At 35.9% G+C, this 1,060-nt stretch overlaps 1 protein-coding gene across 1 annotated transcript in view; it reads left to right on the top strand.

The window, feature by feature from the left end:
- Positions 1-1,060, top strand: part of LOC101851923 (uncharacterized oxidoreductase YjmC) — a gene marked incomplete at its 5' end in the record, with an annotated part of 20,837 nt that overhangs the window by 2,368 nt on the left and 17,409 nt on the right. Inside the window, 1 exon segment of the mRNA XM_035973972.1 lies at positions 704-784. Coding sequence (XP_035829865.1) covers positions 704-784 — 81 coding nt within the window.

The raw sequence follows: 1,060 nt of genomic DNA on the forward strand, positions 1-1,060 counted from the left end.
CCCATTCTCTCCCTCTCTTTCTATGTAGTTCTTTGTCTTTCTTCTCTGTCTTTCCATCTGTCGGTCCAATGTCTGCCTGCCTGTTTATATGTCGGTCCGCAGTCTGTCTCTTCTCCTCTGTCTGCGTGTTTGTTTGTTCATCTGTCTCTCTGTCTGACTGTCTCTGTCTCTACCCCCCCTCCTCTCTCTCTGTTACTCTGTCTCCACCCCCTTCCGTCTAGGAAATAAACATATTATCTTTCCACATATTTGTGCTGTTAAAGCGCATGAAAAAATAGACTTATTGAGCAGTATACTTGTGTATCATTCTTAATCAGTCACGACCATTAACGGAAGAAAATTACCCCAACGCATTTCTTTTTGAAGTGACGTGGAAGATACCATGAAACTTTATAAAATCAATGTAGATACAACTGGGAAAAGATGTACAGGCTTTACATCTTCAGATAATCCTAGCTCCTTATATTAGAGCTAAAAGACAAAGGATATTTACACTTGAAAGGCACGAGACGCTATATTCTAGAAGAAGAAATAGTGGGGATATACTAAAAAAAAAACCATAGCATGTTTACTGTTACTTAATGAGGAGGATCGAGGAACGAAAAATCAATAATGTATTATCTATTTCTAATCAATGTAGTTTATCACCACATGTGATTTTTAGCTTGCAATGGTTTAGGTAAATCTTATTTTCTTCCTAAAGGACCTGTTGTTGGTAAGATGTGTATTGACCTGGCTATCGAAAAAGCGAAATCGAGCGGCGTTGGATGGGTGTGCGCTTCAGGTGAATATGCTAAAGGTTTAATAATATGCTTATGTATCTTTAACTAACTGCATCATTTGCCGCTCTGTTCAGCTTGAATGTTCATTCTTGACACAGTATATCTTATATTCGATAGAAACACGAAGGTAAAAATATAGACCTAAATTAGAAATAAACTTTGTGTGACAAAAGCAACAATGACATTAGAATGAATAGTATAAGGCAAAATTTGACTTTTTAACCAAATGCATGCGAAAATAATTATATATACATACATACTTTTATATAAATAAAGAA

The sequence above is a fragment of the Aplysia californica genome, unplaced genomic scaffold, assembly GCF_000002075.1.
Source record: "Aplysia californica isolate F4 #8 unplaced genomic scaffold, AplCal3.0 scaffold00039, whole genome shotgun sequence".
NCBI lineage: Eukaryota > Metazoa > Mollusca > Gastropoda > Aplysiida > Aplysiidae > Aplysia > Aplysia californica.